This window comes from Pelodiscus sinensis, chromosome 1 (genome assembly GCF_049634645.1).
Source record: "Pelodiscus sinensis isolate JC-2024 chromosome 1, ASM4963464v1, whole genome shotgun sequence".
Lineage (NCBI taxonomy): Eukaryota > Metazoa > Chordata > Testudines > Trionychidae > Pelodiscus > Pelodiscus sinensis.
The window spans coordinates 88,002,552-88,030,319 of NC_134711.1; the positions used below are offsets into that span (position 1 = coordinate 88,002,552).

General features: G+C 47.3%; 2 protein-coding genes, 2 long non-coding RNA genes and 1 other non-coding gene across 11 annotated transcripts in view; 2 read left to right on the forward strand and 3 right to left on the reverse strand.

Moving 5' to 3' along the window:
- Positions 1-311: 311 nt before the first annotated feature.
- On the forward strand, positions 312-1,841 carry LOC142830465 (uncharacterized). The gene is made up of 2 exons (XR_012905745.1): positions 312-450; positions 1,595-1,841. It is a non-coding gene; the product is annotated as an uncharacterized LOC142830465 (long non-coding RNA).
- Positions 1,842-3,452: 1,611 nt separating this feature from the next.
- On the reverse strand, positions 3,453-12,419 carry LOC112545362 (uncharacterized). The gene is made up of 3 exons (XR_012905746.1): positions 12,321-12,419; positions 7,052-7,534; positions 3,453-6,154 (listed from the first exon to the last, which is right to left on the reverse strand). It is a non-coding gene; the product is annotated as an uncharacterized LOC112545362 (long non-coding RNA).
- LOC112545365 (U12 minor spliceosomal RNA) lies at positions 12,189-12,337 on the reverse strand. Its single transcript, XR_003088832.1, has one exon. It is a non-coding gene; the product is annotated as a U12 minor spliceosomal RNA (small nuclear RNA).
- A 221-nt stretch (positions 12,420-12,640) lies between the features above and the next one.
- On the forward strand, positions 12,641-27,729 carry POLDIP3 (DNA polymerase delta interacting protein 3). 3 transcript variants are annotated; one of them, XM_075935374.1, is made up of 9 exons: positions 12,641-12,781; positions 16,991-17,384; positions 20,322-20,399; positions 22,545-22,640; positions 24,284-24,466; positions 24,946-25,023; positions 25,792-25,921; positions 26,846-26,912; positions 27,417-27,729. In XM_075935374.1, exons 1-9 carry the CDS (start codon positions 12,675-12,677, stop codon positions 27,589-27,591), a joined length of 1,308 nt encoding a protein of 435 aa, XP_075791489.1. In that variant the 5' UTR covers positions 12,641-12,674; the 3' UTR covers positions 27,592-27,729. The 3 variants fall into 3 exon arrangements, with proteins under 3 accessions (XP_075791489.1, XP_075791494.1, XP_075791497.1); XM_075935379.1 differs by having other exon boundaries at positions 20,325-20,399; XM_075935382.1 differs by lacking the exon at positions 20,322-20,399.
- SERHL2 (serine hydrolase like 2) overlaps positions 22,635-27,768 on the reverse strand; it is a 47,726-nt gene continuing 42,592 nt past the window's right edge. For all 5 annotated transcript variants that reach the window (XM_075935455.1, XM_075935452.1, XM_075935456.1 and 2 more), the window contains one exon: positions 22,635-23,018. In XM_075935455.1, coding sequence (XP_075791570.1) covers positions 22,815-23,018 — 204 coding nt within the window. In that variant the 3' untranslated portion in view covers positions 22,635-22,814. The remainder of the gene's footprint in view (positions 23,019-27,768) is intronic.

The following is a 27,768-nucleotide window of genomic DNA, read 5'->3' on the forward strand; positions in this document are numbered from 1 at the left end:
GAGGCTTGCCAGGGTCACGACACCAGAGGGGGCGGGTGTGGCAGTGACATCACAAAGGACTGTTGCAGGACCTCAGCCTACTGGGGGAAAGTAGTAGGGAGGTGGTGACCTCATAAAGAGACCCTGACATCAGCTACTAGCAGAGCAGCTTGCAAGGGACGACCAGCAAGCGCAGGCGGACAGCAGAGCGGTTTGCTGGGATGACTGGTGAGTGCAGGCGGACAGCAGATGCAGCTGGCGGGGGCAACCTGCGAGTGCGGGCAGACAGCAGAGCGGCTGATGGGGATGACCTGCGGCTGGTAGGAGCGGCAGCAGACAGCTGGCGGAGCAGCGGCAGGAGCGACCAGCTGGCAGCCAGGAGCGTGGACCGAGACGGTTGGCGGAGCTGGACAGTGAAGGCGGCTCACTGGACGACAGGCGGAGCCATCGGCGAAGCCACCACCGGACCACGTAAGGTGCATCGATCCCCACCCCTCCAGGTTGGGATGGTGAAACTCTGCTGGGTGAACTTTTGAACCCTGGGGCGGCACTGACCCGGGGCAGAGACTTTTGGGGTGTTGGACTTTTGGGACTTTGGGGGGATTTGTGGATGGGGGGAGGGCCTTTGCTCGTGTTTGGTCTGTAAATCCGAGTTGTGGTGTTTCCCCAATTTAATGCAGATGTTGGTTACCTCATGTTATTAAAGGTTTGCTACTATACTGAGGCTCTGTGCTTTCGAGAGGGGAAGAATTGCCTCTTTTGAGGCACCCAGAGGTGTATGTAAGATTTCCCAGGTCACTGGGTGGGGGCTCGAACCGGTGTTGTATTACCTTGTTGGGAGGAGACCCCTAGATACTGAACCCGGCCCTTGCTGCTATTTACTCAGCCTGGCAGAAGGGTTACAGAAGGAAGAGTCAGAGCAGAGCATGAACTAGACTTGGGTCAAGTTCATCTACTCCTGGTTCAGCAGCAATCCTGGGACTATAAAGGGGACATGTTCCAACCCCTGCTCCAGCCAGGTTCATGCCTGGCCTTGAGTCCCTTCTTGTCCTCCTGGAGTATCTAGGGCTGCAAGTCCTCATGGAGGGTCCTGCCCACATCCCTTTGTTCCAGGATCCCTTAGGAGCAGAAGGAGCTGAGGGGTCTAGCTCTAGCACCTCTCCCCCAGTAGCTCAATCAAAGGGACTTGGGGGCGAGAGAGACTCCTGGCCCAGGGGAGATTGGGAGCTGACAGCAGAATGCTGATGGAGCCCCCTTTCCTTCCTTTCCAGTAGAACTCAGTTCTCCAAACTAGGGAGGTTGGTGCCTTAGCTCCAACTGTTAATCAGTGACCCAGCCAAGGACATTGGCCAGCTGGCCAGGAAGGGGATTTACCAGCTCTACAAACTGCTGCTACACCAGAAGTAAGGAAACTAAGCTGGGAAATGGGACCCAACAGAAAAATGACACTGACAGAAGTCAGGAAATGGGATCCCTGAAGGAATTATCTGCCTCCTATCTGAGACTGTCCCCCATTGGGTAATGGGACTCCTGTTGAAACTCACCAAATCCTCTGAGATTGGTCCCAGCTGGAGAATGAGTCTGTCTCTTTCCTTCTTTTCCTTATTCCATTTAGGATCAATCCCCTTCCCCAGGCACCAAGAGATACTCCACCCACCATACAGAGTCCAGCTATACTGTGAGGCCAGAGATGCAGCCCAATGGGAATGGAAGAATACAGCCAGAGAAATCTGACAAAATGACGTTGCCAAGGAACAGCTGTCATAGGAAGATGGAGGGAATCAAGGCAGGAGCTCCTCCTACAATGGGATGGTGGGGGGTTGGCACTGGAGATTACTAGAGAGGACAAGTCCATCCCAGGGTGCCAGTTGTCATTAATCCTCCCTGTTTCCTGGGACTGTACAAGTCTTTGACATGCCCTTGTTCTCTTGACACAAGAGGACATCATGGCAATGGTGATGTGCCAGCTCCATTCCATCTGATTCTGTCACCAGGTGCCCGAGGTTCTGCAGGGGCTGCACCTTTTAGGGCTGTAGAACCCTACTCCTTGCACAAGGCATAAGGGATCGGTCAGCAAAGGCTTTCCTTGCTGACCAGTCCCTGTCTTGACTGCCACTTCGTGCTGACATACAGCTAAGCCGGCACAACACGGCAGCCATTTTTATTCTAATGAAGTAGGGAATATTTAAATCCCCACTTCATTGACTATGTTGGTATGCAGGGCCAGATTAAGGGGGGGGGCTAGCCAGGCAGCTGCCCGGGGCGCCAACCTATGGGGGGGCGCCTGATGGCAGCTGTAAGGGGCGCTGCGCGCCCGGCCGCACAATACCCCTTAGAGCTGCAATCAGGTGCCACATGCCCAGGGTCGGGGGCCATGCAAAGCCCCTTAGGCGCCACACGCCCAGGGCTGGGGGCCACACAGCGCCCCTTAGAGCTGCAATCCAGCGCTGTGCGCCCGATTGCAGCTGTAAGGTGCGCAGCGCGCCAGGGGGTGGGGCTGTGCATGTGTCGCGTACCCGCTGCCCGGGGCACAGGAATGGCTCGAGCCGGCCCTGTCGATATTTCTACTTTACATGCCTCAGTTGGCAAAGGCATGAAGTCTAGACATATCCCTAGAGACATATCCAGGGACAGCCTCCCCAGCAAGGGGCAAAGAGGCCAATAGTAGACCAAACCTCTGATGGCCTCACAACAGGGTGGATTTTCAGATTCCTGGGCATGAGGAGTAGACTCACAGAGCCACTAAGCTGAGCGAGCCAGAGCCAAATCCTCCTCCTGTGTGGTCAGGAGATGCACCTTCCCACTGATCCACCCCCTCACCGAGTCAGATTGCTCTGAAAGGGGAGAGACAACAGAGAACAGAGACTTACTCGGGTAGATGCTGAAGATGGGTGCAGCAGGAGTCCTGACTGCAGAAGAGATTCTGTTAGCAAACGTGCCCCGGGCCTGAGAGCAGGGGCCAACTTTTGGCTAATACTACAGACCCTTTTGCTCTAACACAGAGGTGCGCAAAAAGGCCTTCGCAGGCTGGATCTGGCCTGCCAAACAGGTTGATCCGGCCCACGGAGGCTCTGCTGCTCCCCCGCCTCCTGGTCAATTAGGGCCCGGGGGCAGGGGAGCATGCAAAACTTCCTCCCGCCCTGTGAGAAGCATGCAGTGCTTTGAAGTGCTGCGTGCTGCTCGCAGGGCGGGAGGAGACACCATGCTCTCCCCCGCTCCCAGTCCCTGATTGGCCTGGGGCAGGGGAGCACGCGAAGCCTCCTCCGCTCTCCCCCCCCCCCGCCCTGCAAGGAGCGCATGGCACTTCAAAGTGCTGTATGCTTGCGCAGGGTGGGAGCAGGGCGAGGGGAGCTTCGCATTGCTCTCCTAACCCCAGGCCAACTAGGGTTTGGGGGCGGGGGAGCATGTAATGTCTCCTCCCGCCCTGCGAGCAGCGCGTGGCACTTTGAAGTGCCGTGTGCTCCTCGCAGGACGGGGGTAGGAGAGGAGGAGGCTTTGCATGCTCCCTCCTCCCCCAGGCCAATCAGGGACTGGGGGCGGGGGCGCTGCACTAAGGTTCCTTCACCCTGTCCCAGCCCTGCGAGGAGAGCTCAGCACTTGAAAGTGCCACACCTTCTTCACAGGGTGGGAGGAGGCTTCCCCCACCCCCAGGCCAATCAGGGCCTGGGGCTGAGGGAGTGTGTGAAGCCTCTTCCCGCCCTACCAGGGGCCTGGGTGCCTAGTGGGAAGGGGGGGCAAAGGGGCTCCCCCACCCCCACACCAATTATGGTCTGGAGGTGGGGAAGCCCAGAAGCATTCTGGCCCCGCCGCTTCTGGGCCCCCGGTCAAAAATTATTGCCCACTCCTGCCAGGGGCGGCCCGTGAGCCTAGGCGAGCTAGGCAGCTGCCTAGGGCGCCGCTGGCCCGGGCGCCCAATGATGACATCACAGCCATTGACCGCTCCTCGGGCCACTCCTGACCCCTGCTCTAACATCTAGAGCAGGGATGGAGAACCTAAGTCCTGGGGGCCAGATACAGCCCCCTAACTTGCCTGATTCCGGCCCCCAAGGCTCAGGGTCCCCCCTCCAGCATTGGGGAGCTTGCGCTGCTGCTCCAGTCTCACCGCTTCTCACTTGTGTGTTACCCCGACAGATTTTTCTGCAGGCCTAAAAAAGGTTCCCCTCCCCTGATCTAGAGGATCCTGGGTGAGGCATGTGGCCATATGCGCAGTGGAGAGGAAGGGCCCAGGCTCCCACACTAACCACCCATTTCTTGGAGGGACCCAGACCCCTTTTTCCTCCACTGGGGAGGAGGAGAGGGTAGAGACACAATAAGCCCAGAGCCATTCACAGGAACCGGGGGGGCTGCAGAGCCTTACTTTTGAGGGGGTGTTGGACTGTACATTTTATTGTACTCTGTTAATCTAGAACTCAAGTGGTGAATCGGCTGGAAGGCCAATGCCTCAGGTCCCCATCACTCAGCATGATTGATCCCATGCCTCCTCTTACCTCCATTGGAGCTGCTATATGGGAAGGCAGCCCCACAGGATCCTAGATCTCCTCCACCACGCATGGGAGGAACCAGGCCCAGGAACAATCAGCATGGTAGAATCCATGTTCTGTCCGAGAGAAGGCTTGGAGCCCCTGCAGGCTTTGTTGCGAGAGAACGTGCTGTAACCTCAGAACTAGGAACAGGCTGACAACAATGGACCCAAATGTGAAAATTTAAACCCAGTGAGTTCGCTGTTGCCGCCAACCTTGAAGTCAAAGCTGCTGGCCAAGTGGTTATAAATAGGGCAAAGGTAATTGATGATGAAATCCGCCATCCAGGGAAGAGAAGCGAGGCAGAGGCTATATATACCACATGGACTTACTGGGTCACCTCATCATGCCTTTTTCCCCAGAACCTGAGCTTGGGCTGCCAGCGCCCTTAATCCATGATGCTGGACCAAAAAAGCAACAGAAAACACCTCAGAAGACCGCCCCTCAGTGTTCATAGCATTGCCAGAACATTCCAGCAGAGTTGACCCCCCAAGACTGTCTGAGAAGCTGAGGCAGTCCTGGGGCCAGTGATACTGGCTGCTGTTCCAGCAGCCATGGGGCCAGTCATGCTGCTTAGATGGCCCCAGACAGCTGGTCCCAGGTGCTGCCCAGGAGTAGTGGTCCAGGAGCAGCAGTGGTGTCCCACTCCTGGAAGTGCAGCAGCGGGGATCTGGCACAAGGATGTTGTGCAAAAAAGGGTTTTTGTGCAAAAAGAAAACATCCACACTGCTTGTTTTTGCGCAAAAACCTCTTGGGCAAAAACGGACTGGAAGAGACTATGCAAATGAAGCACGAGAAAATGCTAATCTAAGCTTCATTTGCATTGCTTCTTCTGGCAAAAGCCTTAGTGTAGACAAAGCCGAAGAGATGAAACAACAGCTCAGCTGTACATACAGGGAACAGTGTAGCTACAGTGCTTCTAGTCAGCGGTAATACCTTTCTAAACAAAAACACATGTGGCTACGTCTACACTGGCATGATTTTCCGGAAATGCTTTTAACGGAAAAGTTTTCCGTTAAAAGCATTTTCGGAAAAGCGCATCTAGATTGGCAGGACACTTTTCTGGAAAAGCACTTTTTCCGGAAAAGCATCCGTGGCCAATCTAGACGCACTTTTCCGCAAAAAAGCCCCAATTGTCATTTTCGCGATCGAGGCTTTTTTGCGGAAAACACTACTGTGCTGTCTACACTGGCCCTTTTCCGGAACAGTTTTCCAGAAAAAGACATTTGCCCGAATGGGAGCAGCATAGTTTTTCCGGAAAAGCACTGATGATTTTACATTAGATCGTCAGTGCTTTTCCGGAAATTCAAGCGGCCCATGTAGACAGCTGGCAAGTTTTTCCAGAAAAGCGGCTGATTTTCCGGAATAACTTGCCAGTGTAGACACAGCCATGTATGTTTATTGCAGTTCCTGGGTAGCTAAAAGCTTTTCCTTTTCACCAACAGATGTTGGTCCAATAAAATACATTATTTCACCATCTTGTGTCTCATATATCTTTATGAAATATGCTTCGTTTATATGTGTCTGTCTATCTTCCCACTGTATAGAAGCATAATCTTCTACTGGATATGATCTCAGACCTGCTCAAATGGGTTTGAGCCTTTTCCTATAACTTTAATTAAAAGCTTCAGAGGGGTAGACGAGTTAGTCTGCAACTGGAAAAACAGTAGATGGTATCATGAGCTTTCATGGACACAACCTACTTCATCTGTTTAAGTTATACCTTAATTAACTACAGCAGTGACTTGTCCACAATGTGTGATCATGTTGCCCTCTAGAGGCTTCAGCTAGAGACTGCAGATAAGCTATAAATGACAGAGTTGGAAATAACTATAGCCTTTTGTGAATACAAAATGTGTATCCGCAGCCACAAAAATGAATCATGGCTAGCCACCTCCATGGATATAAAGCAGATAGCTGCACATTTGCAGGGTTCTAGATACAAATCTGGTTTTTAAACTGGCTCCCCTCATGGACTAGCTCCCTCCTGGTACCTTGAGTTGCTGCCTCTGTGTCAGAGGCAGCAGCATGGAGTGGCAGGGCACTCTTCAGGAGTGGGGCCGGCATGCACAGGCTGCCAGCCCCACCCTGGGGGCTACAGAATAGTCAAATAACTGATAAGAATTCATGAGGTTAATTGACTATTCAATTAACCAATATTTAACATCCCTACTCTAGAAATAATAGCTTATAGCCATATTCTATTCCATGTTGGAATATTAATAATTGTCATGGTCCACACCTCCCCTCAGATCTCTGGGCGTCATCAATCAGGGGTTGAGGCGGCTGTCTCCGCCTCCACTCAATTCCGCAACACTTCCCTTCACCGTGTCCCAATTTATGACGTCTCTTAGTCCCTTCTTGCCCCGGGCTTCTAGCATTCCTTATGTCCAGGAATACCCAGCGCCTGCCCAACCCGGGCCTCATTTGCCTAGGCAGTGGACGGAGGGGAGAGGGAGCTGGGCCCGCCCTCACTCCAGGTCCTGACCCAGGACCCTACGGGCAGGGACACGATTCCCTGCCTGGTTGGTGGGGCTGCGACTGTAACTCACCAACTCTCAAGTGACCTCCTGGCTCCGATGCTCAGTCCTGGGTCACTTCCTCTCCTCCGCCATGTCCTGTCTCTGCGTCTGCCCCTCCGGCTGTCAGGAGTCACCTCTGGCGAAGCCGGCTCCTCTGTCCGGTGCTGCGGCCCCTCCGCCGAGCTGCTGCGCGTTCCGGGCTCCAGACTCTTTCTGGCTCCCCCTTCCACGCTTTTGACTTCCACCTCCCTGGCTTCCTTCTCCGCCTCTCTGGCTTCCTCCTCCCACCTTTGGGGCCTCTCGCGGCTCACTTTATACCCCGCCCCGCCGGCCCCCGGCGCTGGCCATGACGTCATCCCGTGCCTCGGGCCGCCTCCGCAGAGCGGCCCCGGAGCAGGCAGCACTGGTCTGGTGCTCGGCTACAGCCTCCCCACATAGAGCCGCCTCGGGCCTGGCCGTAGTGTGGGGCTCGGGGACCGCGGTGGAGGCTCCACAGCCCCGTCACAATAATACCTGAAAATTATTCATATGGGAAACTAGTAAAGACTATTTAACCATAAATTCCTTTATTCAATCCAAAGAGCAAATGGTACTTTTACAATTGCTCTAAACATGCCTAAAAACCTCCAATAATAAGCAATTTACTACATCCAAACAGTAACAAAACATTTATAAGCATTTGCTAAAGATAATTAAAAACGGGCTATGCCCAGGGTGATCCGGGCAGATATTAGCAATGAACTCTTTAAACGTTTACTTTTTATTTCCTTTAACAAACAAGTGATGTCATTATCAATTACTGACTTCACCTAAAAAGCAATTTGAGGCATTTCACTATTTATGGTCTTAATGCAGCCAAAATCTGCAACCTTCTTTCTTCCCCAGAGCCTTTTCTCTCCCCCCATTTTTGCTACCCCTCTCTACTCAGCTTTCCAGTTGCACCCAGGCCCACATAGGCTGTGTCTAGACTGGCCAGTTTTTCCAGAAAATCAGCCGCTTTTCCGGAAAAACTTGCCAGCTGTCTACAATGGCCGATTGAATTTCCGCAAAAACTTTTGCGCAAAAGGGCCAGTGTAGACAGCTCAGCTTTGTTTTCCGCAAAAAAGCCCCACTCGCGAAAATAGCAATCGGGGCTTTTTTATGGAAAAGCGCGTCTAGATTGGCACGGACGCTTTTCCACAAAAAGTGCTTTTGCGGAAAAGCATCCGTGCCAATCTAGACGCTCTTTTCCGAAAATGCTTTTAACGGAAAACTTTTCCGTTAAAAGCATTTCCGGAAAATCATGCCAGTCTAGACGTAGCCATAGAGTTTAACAATGGTATGGGGTGGAAAGGGCCATGTTGACTTATTTTAAGACAAATTATTTTATTTTATTTAAAACCATCTACACTCCACTGGTCAGAAGCCTTCTTTTTAGAACCTTCCCCTTATATCATCAGTTGTTCTTTCAATCAGATAGACTCCGTACTTCAGTCTTTCTGGACTTGAAACACATTATTTTCAAGACTTTCCTTCTATAGGTTGAACCTTTCTAGTCCAGAACTCTCTGATCCAGAAACATCCATTGTTCAGAATGATATTAGTTAGCCAGATGCCCACTTTTCATGGGTGTGGCCAAATTTCCCGCAGTACCATAAAGTTTGTTTACAGCTGCCAGTCCTGGCTCTCAAGTTCAGTGCTGTTATTTAGCTCTGATTTACCCCTAAATGTCTTCTAAGAATCAAGTAAAGAGTGGAAGTGTTGGTAATGCTACTAGACAGTATTGACCTCCCTTGGTCCAGAAAATTCTCTCATTCGGAACCAGTCAGGTCCCAAGGGTGCCAGACTAGAGAAGTTCAATCTATACTTGCTAATCAGGGCCCTTTTTTGTCTTTTTACAAAACATATATACAGGCAGTCCCCGGGTTACGTACAAGATAGGGACTGTAGGTTTGTTCTTAAGTTGAATTTGTATGTAAGTCGGAACTGGTACATATTGTAGGGGAAACTCTAGCCAAACATTTCTCCAGAGCTCAGTTTTATTCTCCCACACCTCACTTCCCTCAGTCCTTTATTCTCAAGCTGAGGTGTCTGCTGAGAAAAGCCGCTCCACGTCTCCCTGGTCTGCTGGGTGGGGCACTAGCTTCGTGTCTCCCTGGTCTGCTAGGGGGAAAAGCAGCTAGTGCGGGGTTGCCTCACCCCGTTTGTAAGTAGGGATCCGATGCAAGTCGGATCCATGTAACCCGGGGACTGCCTGTACTAAATTAACACTAATTCTTTAACTTCATATTTATCTTACACTCTGATATTGTTCCCATGTGGACTGTTTTGCTATACCATTGCTGTACCACTGGGGTTATCTCATTTGACCACCCTCATAACACAGATCATAAGACTTATTAAAATTAATCCTTGTTTAATCTAGAGTATATCTATTTTAAACTATCCAGTCTTGATTTTAATGTCCAGTAATGAAGAATCTGTCAGGTCCCTTGGTAAATTGTTCCAATGGTCACTGCAAAATATTTGCACTTTACTTCTAGTCTGAGGGTACGTCTACACTTGCACTCTAGTTTGAACTAAGAATGCAAATGTAGGCATTCGAAATGGTAAATGAAGCCAGGATTGAAATATCCCGTGCTTAGTTAGCATAATCTCGGCCGCACGCTGTTTCGAAACCTAGCTGTTTCTAAAGTGAAATCCCCTTGATTTGAACAAATATTACTCCTCAAAATATGAAAATATAAATGTCCGGTATTTTCTAAATAAGATGTAATGTAGATTGTGATGTAATATCAAGTGTGTCTGGTATTTTTGTTGAAACCATCTGGCAATCCTAGAGGACAGGACCTTCAACTGCTGATGGGGACCACCCCCCAACAACTCAAGTGTCATATCCCCCTCCGGAAAAGATCCTCCGGAAAAGGGCGCTTTTTCCGGAGGATCGGGGCCAGTGTAGACGCTCTTTTCCGGCTTTTCTAAAAGCCGGAAAAAAGCGGCGGACATTTTTATTTAAATGCCGCGGGGGATATTTAAATCCCCTGCGGATTTCCCTATTACGATCTCTGAAATTACCATGCCCCTTCCGGAAAAGGGGCCAATGTAGACGTAGACGTAGTGTAGACCTGATCTACATGAGCCAGATTGTGCTGCATTTAGCGACCTGACCACTTCATTATTTACCACTCCCACAATTTTTGTGTCATCTGCAAACTTTATGACTAATGATTTTGTGTTCTCTTGCAGATCATTGATAAAAATGTCAACTAATATAAGATCAGGAACCTATCCCTGCAGCACTCCACTAGAAACAGTCCCGTTTAATGATGATTCCCCCCTTTACAATTACATTTTAAGACACGTTAATTAGCTAGTAATTAATCCATGTTGATTTCGTTTCAATCTTATTTCTTACTCAAAATATCATACAGTACCAAGTTAAACGCCATACAAACATTTAATTATATTACAGCAACACTATTACCTTTATCAGCCAAGTTTGTAGTCTTATCAAAACAAGATATGAAGTTAGTTTGACAAGATCTTGTTTTCATAGATCCAGACTGTTTGGCATTAATTATATTAATCTCCTTTAATTCTTAAGTTCTATGTCAACCATCATTAATGATTCAGAGAGCTCATTGAGCAAGCTCTTTTAAAACTCCTGGCTGATTGCAAAGTATCTACCATTAGTAGCTGTTGATTAATCATCTCTTAAGCTACTGTTGGCATGAAAAGCATTTCTTCACCACATAGGAATAATGTTATTTACTCCTTGGCTGCATCTAGACTGGCAAGATTTTGCGCAAAATCCTGCCGCTTGTCTACATTGGCCGCAAGTATTTGTGCAAGAACACTGACCTTGTACTGTACAAAATCAGTGCTTCTTGCACAAATACTCTGATGCTCCCACTCAGGGATAAGTCCTCTTGCGCAAGTATCCTTGCACAAGAGGGCCAGTATAGACAGCAAGTTAATTTCTTGTGCAAGAAAGCCCAATGGCTAAAATGGCCATCGGAGCTTTCTTACGCAAGAGAGCGTCTACACTGGCATGGATGCTTTTGCGCAAAATATGTGCTTTGCACAAAAACATCCGTGCCAGTGTAAACGCTCTCTTGCACAAATACTTTTAACAGAAAAATTTTTCCGTTAAAAGTATTTGAGCAAAATCATGCCAGTCTAGATGCAGCCCTTGTGTCACCACAGCAGGTAAACAGCATGGCTGTGTCTAGACTGGCCACTTTTTCTGGAAAAGCAGCTGCTTTTCCAGAAAAACTTGCCAGCTGTCTACACTGGCTGCTTGAATTTCCACAAAAGTACTGATGATCTCATACTATGCTGCTCCTGTTCGGTCTTTTTCCGAAAAACTTTTGCGCAAAAGGGCCAGTGTAGACAGCAGAGATTTGTTTTCCGCAAAAAAGCCCCGATCGCGAAAATGGCGATCAGGGCTTTTTTGCGGAAAAGCGCGTCTAGATTGGCCACAGACGCTTTTCGGCAAAAAGTGCTTTTGCGGAAAAGCGTCCTGCCAATCTAGATGCGCTTTTCTGAAAATGCTTTTAACAGAAAACTTTTCCGTTAAAAGCATTTCCGTAAAATCATGCCAGTCTAGACGTAGCCCATTTGACCAGGATCCCATTGTGCCATGTGCTATAAGTCACAGAACAAAAAGATGGTCCCTGCCCCCAAAGAGAGTGTAAGGGCAGTAATACACCAGCTGGCTTTTCCCCAACTTCAGAACAAAAGTATTTATTGAGCAATTTTTGCCCTTCATACATTATCGTTGGCAATTCTCTCATAACTGACCAATGTGTTAGGTTTCCCCACGAATTCGTCTTGCATCGAAGTTCAGTCCGGGGAAAAGGCAAAGGGAACTGAAGGACTTTTAGCTGCCAGTCAAATTCTCCCTCCCCCCCCCCCCCCCCCCCGCCCGCCCCTCTTTTAACAGCGTGATGCGAACAAAACACGACCCGTCTAGTCTGTTCACGCGCATTTTTAGCGGTGCCAAAGTTCGCCAGAGCCGTGCACAAAGGAGATGAGACACCGAGCTCACTCCACCAGCCCAACACCGCGCTGCAGCAGCGAAGCGCCGCCCCAAAGCAGGGAGCTCGGGCTCGCGCCCTGAGCCGCTCGTGCCCGCCGCAGCACGCAAAATGTCTTTGTCTTTGCTACTTTCTCAGAGGGGTGGGATCGGGCAGATCACGCACCCGGGCATCTCGCGAAGTAGGCGAGTCACCCTGGGGGCGACCTGTGCCCGTGCAAAAATTCCTCTCACATTAGCAGTGAGGACCCGGGCGTCACCCCGGATCGTTATTTTCCTTACTCATAAGTTTAAGGCATACGGAACTAGCCCGCCGGCGGGAGAGGGGAGCCGAGGCGCAGCTTTGCGCGTCAGGGTGACCAAATGAGCGGTCGCACCCCGGGCCCCAGTTAGGACAGGACGCGGCACAAAGCCCACCTGACGCTTCCACCTGTGTCCCTTTTCCGCGTAAGCGCTGTTTGTGAGGTAGAAATTGGCCCGGGGAACCGTCACCGCGTATGCAAATACCGATTCTTGGGCCGCGCAGGATTGTGGGAACCGCGCGCCCATCCCGTCTTGGCCTGCGCGTGCTCGGGACGGGCCGCGAGACGCAGCGCCGCTGTCGCGCGGGGCTAGGAGCGGAAGCAGTTTAGTTTCATGTCCGGCCTTCACTCGCTGCGCCTCGTCTCCGGGCCCCGCGACAAGATGGCGGACCTGTCCCTGGACGAGCTGATCCGCAAGCGCGGCGTGACGGTGAAGGGGAGGTGAGTGGCCGCGGGGTCCCGGCCGCAGCGCGACGAGCCGGGGAGCGAGCGGCGGGATCCCTCCCCCGCCCCATAGCCCCCCCGGCCCGGGCCCTGTTCCAGCAGCACCCGCCTCCTCCTCACGCCCCGACTCCCCATTGGCTGAGTCGCTGTCCTTTGGGACGCCTTTCTTGATGTCGATTGGCTGGTCCTGTTGTCAGTCGGGGCCGGGTGGGGGGAATGGAGCGTTTGGGAGGGGGGCGGCGGTTTCACCGCCCTCCCCTCCCCCCGCGTGTGGCACGGGCCTGGCTGGGCCATTGAGCCCCCCGCGCTTCGGGCGAGAGATGGAGGCTGCCATGGGGGGGGGGGGGATACTCGGGAAGTTCTGTTCTCTCCCAGTGCCCTCCTGGGCTCCCCTCCAGCCTCTGTCTGGCGCCCTCCTCCCTCCCCTTCCTGCTTCCTCACGCTCAATCCGCTGCTCTGCTCCACCAGCTCCTGCCCCCAAGTCTACACTAGAGCTGAACCAGACTAAGCGTGAAGGGCTCAGCAAGTCCCCGCTGGCAGCATGGAAAGGATTCAGTAACTACTGCAACTACGCCAGCACTCACTGCTTTCCTTAGACCGCTTCACACTTGCATTGTTTTTGGGTACTCAGATGGCAGTTCCTGGCATAGCTACCAGAAGCAGTGGAACAGTGGTGGAAGGACTGGGTTTAACTAGAAGTGTAAAGGTTACCTGGTAAGCGTGAGCCTTACCAGCATGCTTTCCGGGTAACCAGTAACTGGCAGCCCCCATTCACAGCACAATTTTTCTGCTTCCCATTGCAACTTTTCATGGCTACATTGCTAAATCCCCTGTCAAAAGATAGTGCAAAGCAATGTAGTAAGCTTCCCACACTATAGTGTTATGGAAAGGCAGAGCTGATCCCTACACTTCTTGGGATTATGTACTAAGGAATATCAAAGCAATATGATAGTTACTCCAGCCCTCCCACTGCAGTAGCAGTCTGCCTATTCCTGTATATCTAACAGGGCAGAACAAATTCCAATGATTTGCTCTTTGTTCCCCAAATGGAGCAGCTCACTCAGCTGTCAAATATTTTCCCCAAGCTTTGAAAGGGAAGGAGTGCATGCCTGCAGGGCAGCAGTGGTCACAAAACACTGAACAGATTCATCATGGCAGGCATTGTGGGATACAGGCGGAAGCCAATTGGACAAAACAAACAGCAGAATCCACACTGGCTCTTTGTTGACAGTAAAGGTAGGGGAAAAGACAAAAGTCTTTTGTAGGGTTGGAAGTTTTTTATTGCCCAAATTGGGTGTTTTTCTTCCTACAAAAGGCACATTGTACTGTAAATGCTCTGCTTAGTCTGATTCATTTCATCCCAAACTCCTCACAGTGTAGGGGGGTGCAGAGTAGACAAGGTCAAAATTTGCCTCAGACACTTGATGCCCCTCTAGACCGTCCATGATTCTCTTCGCTCTTCCTAGGCAATTCATTTTACTCCCAGGCTTTTAGCTTGCGGAGAGGTAAACTTATCCACCTTAGCATATATTCAAGTCTATGCTGCCTTGTCTCACATTGTCTTGTAAAACAGATTCGCTTACCCATAATGACTAATGCAGTATTTCTCAACCCATGGGTTGGGACACCAGAATGTTTCAAAGGGGCACCTCCACGAGCCAAGTCACAACTCCATTCACACACATTTGGTCCAATCAGGGGGGCAGGACCAAACCTAGGGGCTACATCACCATTACATCCCTTTTTGTAAAAGGGATGTAAATTAGACATATCGCAATTGCTAATGAAGCGGGGATTTAAATCTCCCCCGCTTCATTAGCATAAAAATGGCTGCCGCTTGTTTTCCGCACGGAGCTTTGCTGGAAAAAAGCGCCAGTCTAGATGCTGATCTTGCCTTTTCTGAAAGTTCCCCTTAAGGGATCCCCTTAAGGGATCTTTCGGAAAAGGCTTTATTTTCCGCAAGATCAGCGACTAGACTGGCGCTTTTTTCCGGCAAAGCTCCGTGACGAAAAAAAGCGGCAGCCATTTTTATGCTAATGAAGTAGGGGAGATTTAAATCACCGCTTCATTAGCAATTGCGATACGTCTAATTTACATCCCTTTTACGAAAAAGGGATGTATTCTAGACATAGCCAAGTAGTGCTGTAATCCTGGAGGTTGCAGTGCCTGGAACAGAGAGCCATGCCTAGCTAGCCCCAGAGCACAGAAGCTGCCAATGTGGGTTTTGTGCTTGGCAGAACCCAATCTCCCTCCCCCCCCCTTTTTCACAGAGCAGAATCTTACTGAAATCACTCCAGAATCTCCATCTCCAGACTATTTACCGGGTTGTGAAAAGCCATAAGTATTTATAAATGGGCCCTGAGCCCAAAAATTTGAGAACTGCTGGGCTAATCCATTTTAAACACACTTAAATCCGTATGCCTTTGCTTTGTCCCTTCGTTTCTGCTTTCCTGTATCCTTGGAACAGCAGTATGCTGTTTATTACATCAATCGCTTCCTCTCTTTCTTTCAAAATTCTTCTTAGCAAGTATCCTTACAAGAGGTGAAAGTGAGGGGATGCACCGGGGTGCATAATTTGAACAAGAACTTGCTGAGCTGTGGCAGAAACCAGCAGAGAGCTATTTAATGAGCTGGCAGGGACTCGAGTTGCAATAGTACAGTACCTGCAAGAAATTTTTCACCCCTGTTTACAACCTTGATTTGCTCAGTAATAATCTACCAACAGCATCCCTTATGTGAAATAGATAAGGCACAAATGTTCATGGTGTCTGTCATAGATTATAAACTCTCTAATCCAGCTAATATGCCTTATAAAATATTTGGGACGCAGAATACATTTCTATGACTATATAAGGCTGTTTAGTAATACATCCTTGCAAGATAGTCATGAAAATTCAAAAGTCTAGGCATAAAATCTACTTACCCACTCACACATGAAAGTGATAACTCTTATTTTACTTGTCCCAATCAAGTTGTTAAGTAGAATTTTTAATAATAACAGAGTTAGATGGAGTCACATAGTTTATTGGGTTTTCCTGTTTTAGGGCATCATTCAGTTACTACAAGAATGATTCTTTATAGAAAAGAGTCTGTCTTTGCACCTTTTTTTTAAACCATGCTCTCTTAGGGTATGTCTACACTGCACAGCTATTTCAAAATAAGATAATCTGGAATAGTTATTCCAAACTAGCTTATTTCGAATTGCACATCTACACTTCAGGAAAACCGCAAAATTAGTGCAAGGCAGGCTTCCCTAATGTAGACGTGCTATCTCAATTTAGAGTCCCAGGAAGCACTGGGATGGAATAATTGAGAATGGCCCTGGAGAGGGGCTATTTCGAAATAGCAGCAGTGGAGCAGCTATACATGTCTCATATCAAAATAGCTATTTCAGAATAGGTCTTATTCCTCGTAGAATGAGGTTTACAGATTTCAGAATAAGCCATCCATTATTTTGAAATAATGGAATGGCTGTGTAGATGCTCGCATTGTTATATCGAAATAACGGTGAAGTGTTGACGCACCTTTGGAGACTCTTGGTTTAACATCCTCAATACAGAGAATCCCAACTGTTTTCAGCAGCATTAAGTAGATAGCAGTTTGTATGATTTTGCTCAGATGTGAATACTGAAATTGGGTGAATTGAAGTGAGAATGGCATAAGTCACTCATGCATCCTAATATCTGAGGATCATGCACTTCCAGAAAATGTAACTTGAGTCTGTCTGATGGGAATTCTTGAAATGACATCAATACAGGTTAACTTTGTTTTCTTTCTGCCAGGGCATACCATGTTACAAAGAGCAAGTTGAAGGACAAGCTGAATCCAAAAGCAGAGAAAGCTGTTTCTGTCCTTGTAGTCCTTGTATGGTTCCCAAAAATAAGCAGCCATTGAAGTCATAAGGTCTTCAATGGGAGCTGCTGTATGTTCAGCATTTATAGATGCTTAAGTATGGATTTAGGAATCACCATTAAAAATCTTATCCTTTTGTATTGCATATATATATATTATATATAATATATATATTAAATATATATAATATTTCAGCCTTGGATTAAATAGACTATTGTATATATGGAACAGCACTCTGTTGCTATTCTATAAATGCGTGTGATACGCAGGGTTCTGTGTGGCAATAATGAAGTTTTTTGAACCTGCTGAAATGCTTCCATCAATGTTTTGTTCAGTCCAAATTTTTTTTTCTAGACTGAACGCACCACCACTATTTGGAGGCATTAGATCTAGAGTTGGGATCCAGCAAACTTTTCTAAATAGACCAACACCAACCATCAGCTTCCAGCGGACATTTGATGCCCGGCAAAAGATTGGTCTGACTGATGCCCGACACAAACTGGGAGTTAAAGATGCTCGGGAAAAACTGCTTCAGAAAGATGCTCGGTTCAAAATAAAAGGGAAAGTGCAGGATGCCCGGGAAATGCTAAATTCCCGCAAGCAGCAGAGTGTGGCTGCTGAGAAGGTGACCAAAGTGATGGATGCCAGAGAGAAGATCAGCTTGAAAAGGAGTGCTCCTACTGCTGCAGTTATAAGTCCGTCTGTGGGGACAGTGGCCCCAGCTGTGAAGATCACCAAAACTATTCAGGTAGGTGGTCACTGCTAGCCTGTCATTCCATTCCTATTAGTTGTGCAGGCTAGTTAAAATGGTAATGGTTGGACAGATGAATTCAGATGGTTACAGGGGACACATGTGGGAACTATAGTAATGAATTTTAACCCAGATACTGCTTTTGTGGATTCTTGGTATTCAGAGTGTTTTCTACAAAATCTGATCTTTTATATAAGCAAAAGTGTTTCTGGTCCTTCTAGTTTCCAATAAACCTCTCTACATGTGACAAAGGCATCATTCTGAGTTTCCAGATAGACTGACATAGTGGCACTGAGAGATGAAGCATTCCCATCTTGCACAGAAAAAAAACCCTGAGGACAGTGTAAATATTGTTAACTCTTACACTGCTGATCATTATAGCAAAACACTCATCTGGACAGCATGGTTGGATGTTCTATTAATTGGAAAGAAAAGTCCACAAGAGTAAGATTACAAGTTAGAATATGCAGTTATTTGCATTTATAAGGGATATCTATGGTTTTGGTCTTCAAACAGAACTTTATCTCCTCCTTCTGAGCTTCTCTTCCAGCCCTTTTCCAGCACCAACTGATGATGGTTTGTTTTAGCAGGAACATTCTAGTTTTCAGGAATTTTATAATCTGTTGGCAGGAACGGAGGCTCAGTTTTGCCAAAAGGGACAGAGGGGAGGGGGCAGTGAGATGGTGCTTGGGAGTGAGCACCATAGCCTGTGTTTGTCCCCATGCTCTAATCTCTTTTATGTTTAGCAAGTCCTGCCTCTAGCTTAGCTGGAGCGGGGCCTCAGGGAAGAGGAGAAGCAGGGTGGCAGGACCCTGGAGGGAGAGGAGGAGTAGAGGGGGCAGGGCCAGAGTTTGAATGCTCCTGCAGGGACCCCCCAAATTGGCCAGGGTCCCTGGGCACAAGCTCTGTGAGCCTGCATGGTAATCCACCACTGCCTTCATATAATTTGTGGCTCAGCTAACTTTGCTGGGCTCCAGTGCCACTTACCACCTGCCAACCCTCCAATGAATTACATGTGTACTGGAGTGCAGTGGGCAGACCCAGATGTTCCTGTAAGAGATGAGGGGATGCTAGACAGCTGAAAGAAAAGGAGCTGGAGGAGAGCATTAAATACCCCATGGATAATAAGCACTTACAACCTGATCCTGACCCCTTCTACCTGCTAAACTGTCCTACTCATTCCTAAACACGAAGCTACTGAAGCCTGTTGCTGAATCTCTTACCTGACCATTCTCAATTGCTTCCCATGACTGATCGGAAAAGCCATTTCCCCCTTGAAACTGGAAGACTGAATAAGACTCTTCTTGGAGCCCTGATCTAGCTCTTTCTTCAGCTACAGGTTTTGCTTCAGAGCATCATAACTTGCTCCTTCCTCAGAAAGACCAAAGAAATTGCATATTATCTCTTCAGAGTTCCCAACCTGAGTGTGAGAAATTGGCAACCTGAGTGTGAGAAATTGGACCAGACAATAGAAGTTGGCTCTGTCAGATGGTAGTGTGATGCATTAATCACAGTTCAGTAAAACGTCTCATAACCTTTGATTATTAAAATAATTGATGCATCAGTTCTTGACAGTTTAAGTATAGAGATGTGTATAGAGCTCTCAGCTGTGAGGTGTTGGACTCTTGCAGTGCATGCTTGTAAGATTTAAGTGGCTTCTGAAAACTTGATTCACTTTAATGAGCTTTCTGATATTTTTGATTGACTTCTCTAGCCCTACGGAATTATCTGGTATTCAGACTAAGGAATAGAGTTAAAAACTGAACATGAAATCACATAACTAAAAACATAAAGGAAATCCTACAGGTGATGTAAGATTCTTCATGGGTTTTGCCAAAATTCCTAGCTTCTTGCAAATTCCCCTGCTCATAACCCACAAACTAAACTGTCTTGATTTCCATCATGCAGATAGCCATGCTACCTTGTGATGCACTCTAGTCAGGTCTCTGAAATGAATAGGAGTTGTTGAGTATAATCATTACCTGAATGAGAAGCGTGCAAGGAAACCTCAGGGTGTTGCAGGAAACGGTGTTGGTGATGAGGCAGGAAAAAGATTCTCTGTGAATGTGAATCAGTGACAGAGTATGGAACTAGAGGGAGTTGTGCTGCAGGAGATGCTGCCATTTAGATTAAATGCAAAACTGAGGCTCTGACTGGTTGTGATTATTAAAAGTCATGCTACTTTAAGCCCCACTGTCCTGGAAAAGTTCCAGACTGCTCACAAAGATGATTGATAAACTGTTAAACCCAGTATTCCAGAAAAGGAACCTTTAGTTATTGAATGGGGAAGTTGTAGACCCTGGGTTTATTCCAGTTATACAAGGTACTGGTCAGACTGCTGAAAAGGCTGGCTGTACCAGCTCATGCAGCATTAAATCCAACCGAAAGCTCCAACTAGAGCAGGGATAAGTGCTTCACACCTGATATAGAACTGAACTTTTGCATTACTTGGATCCCTTGTTTGTAGGCTTCTGTGCAGTACCATGAATGTGGTTATGTGCACTGGTGCACCCTACAGCACTAAAGGGCAGCCTGCAGATCCTGTCACTTAGCTGTGTTTATGTATAAGCCCGATCTTAACCTTGCAGTTTTGGAATTAATCTTCCACTAGTCTTGAGCTAAAGCTCACATAATTGGCAGTTACAAATTCTCTACCTAGGCCTTAGCTCTTAATTCCTTTGTTGTTTTGAACTGGCATTTCATACTGAACGCTTACAGCAGGAAAAAAAAATTCTGCATTATTCAGTTTCTTCTGTTTCTTTTAACTGGGCCTTTGTCTCTACATCTTACCATGGCTTTCCATAGTATAGAAGGGAGTAGGGACACGAATCTTTATATATTCTTGAAATGAACAAATAGCTGCCCTCTTTTGAGACTGGGAATGGCAGATTCTGGTGTAAATAATTTGACTGTTTCTTTCCTCTGATACCGCAGCAGAAGGCTGCACCCCCAGGGCACACTCATCCTGCAGGAATGAGGATCAATGTAGTGAACAACCACATACACAGACAGGTGAGTTTGATTCACTGGCAGTACTGGTATTATCCACTTCTTGTTACGTGTTTTCCTGAAGGATGTGTATTGTAAGTCTGATGGGGCACCTTTCATTTTCTTCTGGGTTCCAGTATCTTGGGAAAGGAGGAATTTGAATATTCTTTGCAGATTTCTCGCCTGTGTCCCTCTCCTCCAGGCTCTTGTCATAAAATCAGTGCTAATGTTGCACCAGATTATGCCTTTGATCATCTAATCCAATATCCAGCCTGCTAAAATGGATCTGATTGTGATCTGTTCATAAATGACTGGTTATGTTATGTGGGGGTTCAGAACTTTTTCAGAAATTCTGAATACGGGTTGATGATAAGGCAGTATGCTGGATTAGGCTAATCAGTATTTTGATTTAGCCTGGCAGTTTCTGTGTTCTTTGAGCCCTAGTCTACACTAGAGAGTTAACTCCACTTAGTTTGAAATAACAAACAGCGCATCCACACTACCATGTCCATTACAATAAACTTCCGATAATACCCAGGGGATGCCGGATTATCAGATATGCTGGACTATCAGAAGAGGGGGCTATGAAGGGTCTGGGGTGGGGGTGGGGATGCCACCCCAGACCCCTCATAGCCCCCCCTTCTGATAGCCCGGCTCTGCTCCAGGCGTCCCCGATTCAGCCGCTGCTAGTCAGTTTCAGCAGCGGCTGAATCGGGGATGCCTGTGGCAGAGCAGCTGGGATGCTGCCAGGTTGGTCCGGTACCGCCGCCCCTCGGTGCTGCGAGACCAACCTGGCAGCACCCCAGCTGCTCTTGGGGACGTCTGGGACAGAGCAGCTGGGGTGCTGCCGGGTTGGTCCTGCAGCACCGAGGGGTGGCGCTACGGGACCAACCCAGCAGCACACCAGCTGCTCTGCCCCCAGCTTCCCCGATTCAGCTGCTGGTCAGTTTCAGCAGCGGCTGAATCGGGGAAGCTGGGCACATAGCAGCTCCAATTGTCCGGCTGCCCGGAGCACTTCCGGGTTCCCGATGGTGCCGGACCATCAGGAGTGCCGGAGCATTGGATGCTGGACCAATGGAGTTTTATTGTATTTTGAAATAAGGGACTAGTTATTTTGAAATAACTCCTGCTTTCCACGAGGAATAATTCTTATTTCAAAATAGTATTAGTGTGAATGCTCCACTACTGCTATTTTGAAATCACTACTCTCGAGAGTCATTCAGAGTAATTACCCCCGAGTATTTCCGGGGGCTTTAAGTTGAGGTAGGGCGTCCACATTAAGAGAGCCTGCCTCGGACTAATTTCGAGTCTTCCCTGTAACATTTGATTCCTTTCTCTTTCTTCTTCTATACCTAGGCTCTTGTTTGATGTTGGGTTTTCCTGTATAATATCTGTCAAATCTAATTTTTCCTTTTCATAGCTATGGTAAAACCTTTACCATGTCTTGGTCAATCTCTTCCCTTGATCAGTGTAATTACCTTTTCTCTGGCCTCCTTTTTTCTTTCCTCTTAATTTACTCTCCTCCCCATCTGCCCAGAAAGCCATCATTTCTTCACCAACTTTCTCTTTCCATCCATGTCCCCTTTTCCTCATCCTCAGTGTTCCTCACTACTCCATCCCTCCTATCACTTCTGCTCTCATTTCACTAATCATCCCTCTCACAGCCCTACTGTCACTTGCCTTCATACTTTCTTCATTATTGCATCTGATACTTGGAACAGATTCCTATTCCATTTGTCCCAAACAGAACCGGTGTCCTCCTTAAGTCCACTTCTTTTGCAGATCCTTTCACTTTGTGAACCATTTCCCCAAGCATCTTTGTGTTTGAGTTGAATCGTAAGCTGTTTGGGCATATACCTTAGCTTTGTGTTTTGGAAATAACTGTATGCTTCCCTTTTAAAACAATATTGGCCACAATGTTTGAAAGTATTTGTTTTGGAGCTTCCCACAGCGTTGAGGGTGAGGAGTCGCTGTAACGAAGCTTGGAAATTAATTGCTCATTCAGCAACAGAGAATACTCACCTCCTCAGCCAGACAGGCATCTAGCATATTGAAGTGTATTCAAAAAGGAATTTGGGACTCACGTGCATTTGGCAGCTATCTGTATACCAAAAAATCATTTACAAACCATGCCCTTGTGAGACATCTTTGCTTGCTGTTCATTTTTAGGGCCTGTATGACATGGAGGAAGATGATGAAAGTGTATCTCCCCTTCCTAGCAAACAGATGAAAATCACCACCACGAACAGCTTCCTGCACAATGCGGTAAGAGGGTGTCTTAGCAGTTTCCACCACACCATGCTCACTTTGGGTGGACATGCAGGCTGCAGCTTTACAGAGCTGATGTTACTTTAAAGTATGTAAATGATCTCATTGGAATGTGTTTGCCCTCAGCTCCTCCCTTCTCTTCATCCTTTGCTTCCAGCTTTACTTTGTGGGTCAAAGAAGTCTCCTTTGGGCTCCATACAGTTTTCCAAGCCTTTTGCAGCCAGAATAATTACAAACCGTCACAGGCAGGAGATTTTTGCATGTTGACTTTTGCCTGTCTTTCCCTTTTGGGGAATAGTTCCTTGGTCCATCAGTGCCTGAGCATGTGAGAAATGGAAACTTGTTGGTCCCACTGATCGATCCCAGACTGGCCATCTATGGAAAGAGATCATCTTGGTTTGCAAAAATAGAACTGGCTGCTATCATCAGGCACCAACCATCTGTGAAAGGATGGAAAAGAAGGCTTTGCCTGGTTTGGTCTAGCTAAGTTGGTGCTGAATCAATGCCACTGAGCTCCTGGAATTTCCTGCATCTGACTAAGATTTAAAACTAAGCTCTTTATCTCTTATGGTCATTAAAAATTCCTGGATTTTTTGAGGGGCAGGAGGGGGGCAGAGTAGAGATTTTAGTTCCAATACACGGACCACATTTCAAGCATGATTATTATATTCTGCTGACTGTAACTCCCCAACGGGAGATGTCTCTCTTCACATCTCTTCCTGTGATCCTAGGGCTTTGTCTACATTTAACTGTTTAAAGCGCAGCCGCAGCAGTGTTATGAACTGAAAGTGTGATTGTAGCACAAGTGCTGGGCGAGAGCTCTCCCAGTGCTCTATGTAAACCACCTCTGCAATGGGAGTAGTTAACAGTGCCGTAGCTTGGTTCATACTGATGCTTTACAGTGCTGTATTTTGCTGTGTCAGGGGTAGGGGGTTCCCACCCCGAGCCAGAAAATTACAGCACTGTAAAGTGCCATTGTAAACTTGGCCTAGATTAGTGTTTCTGGAGGAAAATGGCCACAGCATTCTGTCCCACAGATAGCTGCATTTTAATGGATAAGTAGGCTCTTAGTTTGTAAAGTGCTTTGGGATCTTCACAATGAATGTGGTAAAATGCAGTTCATTCTTAAGTGAACTTTATTACTGCAATGTGAAAGCAAGTATCTTTTAACAGTGCTTGTCTGTGAGGAGAGGTGATGACTATCCTTAGGACAAAATGCAATTAGGGATATAAAATCCTGTTTAATATGTTTAACCAGTTAACCAGCCCACCTTGTCACGCCACTGGTAGGGGACTACTGGATGGGCCCACAACTGGGCCGGAGAAACCCCCTGCCTGCACCATGGGCAGGAATCTGCTCTGGCCAGGCACCTGTTAATTGCTTACACTGGTAAGCATGCTGGTAAGGCAGTACTTACTAGTTAACTGGTTACCCCTTGACATTCCTAAAATGCATTTCTGAATGCTTTAGCTGATTTCCCTGCTGTGGGTCTCCAGTAGCTCATAAAGTCATCAGGCTGAGAGGATGTGATAGTGCCTCTGTGTGTACTGATAGCTCTCCCTGGCCATTGCTCCTTAAAAAGGGATTTTTGCTTGAAGGTTACATCTTTCAGGAATGTTATTATTCACCCTTTGTTTAGGCTGGGCTCAGTGGCAATAAGTTCTCTCTTTCCAAGACGGTCCCCCTCACCAAAGTGGTCCAGAATGACACCTATACAGCTCCACCAGCACCTCCCTCTCCCATTCGGACAAAAGCTCTGACAAATGTGTCCCGGACCTTGGTGACCAAAGAGGAACCACCAAAAGAAACAGCACCTATTGAGGTGAGTACAAGAAAAGGGGTTTCTGCCTGCTAGTGAAGATCTTCCACACCTCTAAAATCTGTTTAGATGGGTTGGATGGGCAGGTTGCTTCATCACCTCCCTCCCACATTCCCAGCATGGAATTTAGATAAGAAATGGATGGTTACTTGGACACCAAAGGTGACTTAAGTGACCAGTGGGATCTGAGGTCTAACTGACTAACTGGCTTACATGTGCAGGGCTAAACTAATTGTCACACTTGGGGCTGGGATGGAAAAATTACTTCAGAGAACTATCAAGAAAGAGGCTTTATCTGTAAAGATAGTTGGATTGAGCTTTAGATTCTCAGCATTGTTTTTTTTCTCTCTTCCCTTCTCCCATTTGTCTTCCCTAGAGTCCTATTTGCTCCAGTTTATTCATGCTTTCTCTATCATAATGTCTTCTCTGATAGGTTTTGCTCTGCCCTTCTGAATATGATATACTCTTCTTTGTATTGGCAGCCGGTATTCAGCCCTTTGGAAGGCACAAAGATGACTGTGAACAATCTGCACCCCCGCGTCACAGAGGAAGACATTGTTGTGAGTGCCATTTATTGCGGGGGCTCTGTGTGGCCAGAATTTCCCTCTCCCCCTGCCATTGGTTTGAGAGCACTGGCCACGTTTTCTGTTGGGGAAGGAAGGGCATTTTTTTTAAGAGTCCTGAGGATTCCCTACTTTCCACTTCTTAACCTTTATGCTAAAGAAAATCCCTTTTAGCATGCCTTGAGACCTGCTCTGATTGGCTGGAGGAGTTGATCTCAACTGGCATTGTTCTCACCCTCCTGTTACCTACCCCACACACCCAAAGCCTCCGCAGCACTTGCCCATAGTAAGCCTCCCTGGCATTTCTAGCCCTTGAGCACTAACCAGAGGCCCATTCCTGGCACTGTCTCATTAGAATTTTAATTCATGTTCTTTTCGGAAATTAAAAATATGGAAATCTTTTAATTCATTTTGGAAAAACCTTCAGCTCTCTTCCATTAGACGGGATGTCAGTGGGTTTAACTCCAGTTATTTCCTGTCCTATGAATTCTTGTACTGTGACTGATGTAACCTTGACTTACTACAATAGTGCTAGTAATGAATTTATTGTGCAACTGTGCTATCAGACACCAAATACCTGTACCATAGTTGGTACCTCCAGACTGTTAGCTGTTTCACTCCCAGAGTCGTGAACTGCTCAGCTGTGGATATGGTTGCCCTCTTTCTGAGCCTAGCTCACCCATGGTAGGACCGTCAGATCAAAACAACAACTGTAATATGGCACTGACAGCAAACACAGCCATGATTCTTGCTGTCTGTCCTTAGGAGTTGTTCTGTGTGTGTGGTGCTCTAAAGCGAGCCCGTCTGGTACACCCAGGAGTGGCTGAGGTGGTCTTTGTGAAGAAGGAAGATGCCATCACAGCATATAAGAAATACAACAACAGATGCTTAGATGGTAAGTTTGAGGCTGGAGGCAGGATGCATAGCTCAATCAAGGTTTTTTTATTCTGGTGCAGATTTCAGAAGGTGAAGTCACCTTGTGGTTCCTAAAGAGAATGTTTGTCAGGGAATGTTACTGAGAGCTGAACAAAGGGTTCACTGCTACAGGTTTTATGTAGGTAATTGAATATCTTCACTGTTCATCAATGTTTTCAAAATCTGTTTCCCTATAGAGAGGTATAGCTCAAAATTAGCATCTGCTTTGCACTGAAATTAAGAACACAAAATTATCCCCACCAGATAAAACTGTTACTTTGTCTAATCCGGTGTCTGGTCTCTGACCCCAGCCAGTTTTGGACACTTCAGAGGAATGCATAGTGTCCCTGCTTGTGCAGTATAATTAACCACTGTTTTGTCTCAAGGTACATCCTAAGCATTTCTGAAATCAGGCTTTGCAAAAATAAATATCAGTTCCTGTATGAATTTTAAATAGTACAGCTATTCAACTAGTACAGTTTACCTATATATTATTATAGATGGAAATTAGTTGCTGTCTCTAGGTGGTTAATCCCTAGCTCTTGACCCTTGAGCTTAAGGATAGATGGCACTTTTAACTTTATCCTAGCAAGTAAGGTCACTTAGGTGCAAGCATCTTTGCTAGAACACTGCAGCCTACTCTGTAATTGCTCAGCCAGTTGTTATCTCTGTGCTAAAGTGTTGTAATTGAATTTGTTCTTATGCAGCTCTGCTGCCACTTGCAAGTGCTCTGACTTTGCTTTGACTCATGAGTGAAGCTGCTGTCTCTAATGGCTTTCACAATTCCCAAATGATGGGGCTGCATCCACGCACTTTTGTCTGCACACCAATGTAATGCTTCTGTGGTGTAGCCTTGCTGGGGAAATTAAATGTGATTTTGTTGTTTCTTTGGATTTTATTTTAGGGCAGCCAATGAAGTGCAACCTTCACATGAACGGGAATGTCATCACATCAGATCAGCCAATCTTGCTGTAAGTGCTCAGGGTGAAAGAGCCAAATTCTACAGGTTCTGTTTTGGAGAAAACCTTTTGAGGTGAGGTGCAGGAGGAAAATTTTTCCATGGTGAATTCTTCTCACAAGAAAATTCTCTGTACCCCTCTTACACCTTCACCTCTTCAGCTAGCACCTAGCACTAGGTTACAACTGCTGCCTTTCCACTCACGGAAAACATGATGAGACTCCTTCCAGAGCCCATCAGTGCCAGCCTGACTGGCTGCAGGATTGCTGCTGAAGAATGTAATGTGTTTCCTTTTCATGCCTCTGAGTTGAGTATGCTGCAGTCTGTTTCCATAACATCCCTTGCCTCTGCTAGCTCAGGAATGAGAGTCTGGGACCAAGAACCTTCTGCATCTGAAAGCATATCTTAAGCCATGTACTCAATGCCAGAGGGCAGGGGGCGGGGACATAACTTATGAGGCTATCCTAGACTTACTATTATGTGAGGTTAACAGTTGTGTCTGTTTTTCATCATACAGTCGATTAAGTGATACCCCCTCTGTGAAGAAGGAAGTAGAACCACGGCGGTCGAGTGCAAGCGCCTCCTCAAATCCACCAGCTGAAGTGGACCCTGACACCATTCTGAAGGCACTCTTCAAATCTTCGGGAGCCTCTGCCTCTGTGCAGCCCACAGAATTCAAAATCAAACTCTGAGAAGAGTGGAGGCAAGCAGTGGACTGGAAAACTTGCTGAAGGCGTGGAATGGGGAAAATAGCGTGGGATCGCAGGTGTTACTGTGTTTGCCCACCTTGTGGTTTTTGTTTTCTATGATTGCTACCTTCCTGTACAGTAGTATTCCCTCTTGTGTGTATTTTCTGTTTTAATAGTTGG

Bases quoted from the DNA above. Each gene is read 5' to 3' on its own strand.
- POLDIP3 (XM_075935374.1), top strand. From the start codon at position 12,675: ATGTCCGGCCTTCACTCGCTGCGCCTCGTCTCCGGGCCCCGCGACAAG. The intron at 20,400-22,544 runs GTGAGTTTGATT...GTTCATTTTTAG, and splicing joins ACAACCACATACACAGACAG to GGCCTGTATGACATGGAGGA. The intron at 24,467-24,945 runs GTGAGTACAAGA...TTGTATTGGCAG, and splicing joins AAGAAACAGCACCTATTGAG to CCGGTATTCAGCCCTTTGGA.